We start from the raw sequence: 2802 nt of genomic DNA, 5'->3' as shown, positions 1-2802 counted from the left end.
TTCAGGTTTAATGTCTTGAATCATAGTTTCACGTAGTGATTTTAATGTTTAGCTATTACTGCAACATCTGTTCTCTATTTAGATGCATCTTTAACCAAGATACAATTTAAAGAGTCATAAATTCAGAGATCAAGAGGCAAAGTCTGTTACCAATGGAAAAGTGTCACCTCATTGGATTCATGTTGGGTATTCTAAAGGGCTTCTGATGTTACAAAACAAGGGTTCACTAAGAATCCATCTGTTTCTAGGCAAATAAAGAAACACACAGAATGGAGCTCTGGAACTCCACCTTGGGGAGTGGCTTCATCTTGGTGGGGATTCTGAGTGACAGTGGGTCTCCCGAACTGCTCTGTGCTACACTTGCAGTCCTGTACATGTTGGCCCTGACCAGCAACGGCCTGCTGCTCCTGGCCATCACAATGGACGCCCGGCTCCACGTGCCCATGTACCTCCTGCTTGGGCAGCTGTCTCTCATGGACCTCCTGTTCACATCTGTTGTCACTCCCAAGGCTCTCATCGATTTTCTGTGCAGAGAAAACATCATCACCTTTGGAGGCTGTGCCCTTCAGATGTTCCTGGCACTGACACTGGGTGGTGCAGAGGACCTCCTACTGGCCTTCATGGCCTATGACAGGTATGTGGCCATTTGTCATCCTCTCAACTACGTGGTCCTCATGAGGCCAAGGGTCTGCTGGCTCATGGTGGCCACATCTTGGATCCTGGCATTCCTGAGTGCTCTAGGACATACCGTATATACTATGCACTATGCCTTCTGCAAAGCCCAGAAGATCAAGCACCTGCTCTGCGAGATCCCACCTTTGTTGAGGTTGGCCTGTGCAGATACCTCTAGATACGAGCTCATGGTATATGTGATGGGCGTGACCTTCCTGATTCCCCCTCTTGCTGCTATACTGGCCTCCTACATGCTAATCCTGTTCACTGTGCTCCATATGCCCTCAAATGAGGGGAGGAAGAAAGCCCTTATCACCTGCTCTTCCCACCTAACTGTGGTGGGGATGTTCTATGGAGCAGCCACATTCATGTATGTCCTGCCCAGTTCCTTCCACAGCCCCAAACAAGACAACATCATCTCTGTTTTCTACACAATTGTCACTCCAGCCCTGAATCCCCTCATCTACAGCCTGAGGAATAAGGAGATCATGGGGGCCTTGAGAAGGGTCGTGGGAAAGCACATATTGCCAACACAATCCACCCTCTAGGGAGGGCTCATGGTTTCCAAAATTCATTCTCCTCAAAGCCAGAAGATTTCTGCTATGAATCAAATGCATAGGGTAAAACAAATACGATACAGCGTATATCTTTTAATAGAAAAGTGAAGGAATATAACTGGCCTTGTCAAATGCTCCTTAAATCTTCTCTTCAGGAAGTAATTTATAGGGTATGATTTACACTATTTAAAATTACTCTTCACTCTACTTAAAATTCACTCTTTAATTTCCCAAGTAGCTACTTAGTTAAATGAGTCTAGAGGTTATCAGCAATTTGAAACATGACCCTGACCTTGGGAGCTTATATTGGATCAACGTAAGAGACAGAGAAATGAAAGTTTTAAGTTGGTGGCCTGAGAAGACCCAAACATCAAAGGGGAAGATGTCTCGAGATTTGCACAAAATTTAGACCAATTGACTTTATTAAAAGATCTTACCTTGTCTAGTGCCCCAACTCGTAGTAATTTGTATGTATTTGCATTATACTCACTCTTTTTCCTCCTCCCAAAAACATCAGCAATATGGAGACTCTAACAGGTATCTTTGCTTGCTTGTTTTTATTTTTGTTTGTTTGTTTTCGACATGGAAATATTTTATATTACTTAAAATTCAATTATTAATGAAATGAATAAAAATTGAAGGTGAAGGCATTCCATAGGCAAGATCCATGATAAACAGCTATGTTAATTTCTTGCTAATAACAAACAAACAAAACAAAACAGTGGTTTTCCATTATCCAAGACTTTCTTGAAGTATCCCAGCAATTGCAAAGGGTTCATATCCTTGGCGAATGTGTATATGTGAGTCAGTGTGTCTGTGTGTTTGTTCTGAAGAAGGAGAGGACAACATAATACATTTTCCAACTAGCTTAATTACACTGTATCATCAGTTTAAGTCTGAGAATATTTAGAATAAAAGATGTGAACAAATGCTTGAGTTGCATTTTGAAACTTAAAAATAATATGAAATAATATGGTTGATTGACATTATTTTGGGGGATATTGCTGTTTGTGAAAATTGGCTAACTCTTTCTTTTTTTTAAAATAATATAGCAGTGGGGTTTCATATATAACCCTGAGAGAAGTTCTCTTTAAAAATTAATGAAATTCAGAATACTAGAAATAGGCAAAAACCACCTAAAATCTCCTTATCCAGAGATCTTTCTTACACATATTAGATGAATTTTCTTTCATTTGAATACAGGCATTCATTTTACTGAGTTGATCTGTGCTTGTAAAACAGAGATTTTTTTTTCCACCTATCAGCATATAATGATGTTTTCCTCCTGTATTATATACTGGCAATCTAGAGCACTGCAATGGGTTTGGGGTCGGTTATTAGAGAACAGAGGTTAGACTTCAATACACCCCACTTATTTATATAACTTTGAGCATGTTACTTAACCTGTTTGTACCTAAGTCTGCAGGTCTGCAAAGTGTTAATGGACGTTAACAATAAGACCTACTTCATAGTATTGTGAAGATTAAATCAATTAGCAAATACAAATATAAGACATGTAGAGCAGCATCTGATATTTTTTTTTTTTTTTTGAGACAGAGTCTCACTTTGTTGC

The 2802-nt window shown here is 39.8% G+C and overlaps 1 protein-coding gene across 1 annotated transcript; it reads left to right on the top strand.

The window, feature by feature from the left end:
• The first annotated feature begins 260 nt into the window (after positions 1–260).
• Positions 261–1236, top strand: LOC105818342 (olfactory receptor 2AG1). The gene has a single exon (XM_012654301.1). It carries the CDS (start codon positions 270–272, stop codon positions 1218–1220), a length of 951 nt encoding a protein of 316 aa, XP_012509755.1. The 5' UTR covers positions 261–269; the 3' UTR covers positions 1221–1236.
• The last annotated feature ends 1566 nt before the right edge of the window (positions 1237–2802 follow it).

Source organism: Propithecus coquereli, unplaced genomic scaffold (genome assembly GCF_000956105.1).
Source record: "Propithecus coquereli isolate 6110/MARCELLA unplaced genomic scaffold, Pcoq_1.0 Scaffold44, whole genome shotgun sequence".
Classification (NCBI taxonomy): Eukaryota; Metazoa; Chordata; class Mammalia; order Primates; family Indriidae; genus Propithecus; species Propithecus coquereli.
Note: the sequence above shows the minus strand (reverse complement) of the source record. Positions and strands in the feature narration are given on the sequence as shown.

Coding starts and splice junctions, on each gene's coding strand:
- LOC105818342 (XM_012654301.1), top strand. CDS start 270: ATGGAGCTCTGGAACTCCACCTTGGGGAGTGGCTTCATCTTGGTGGGG.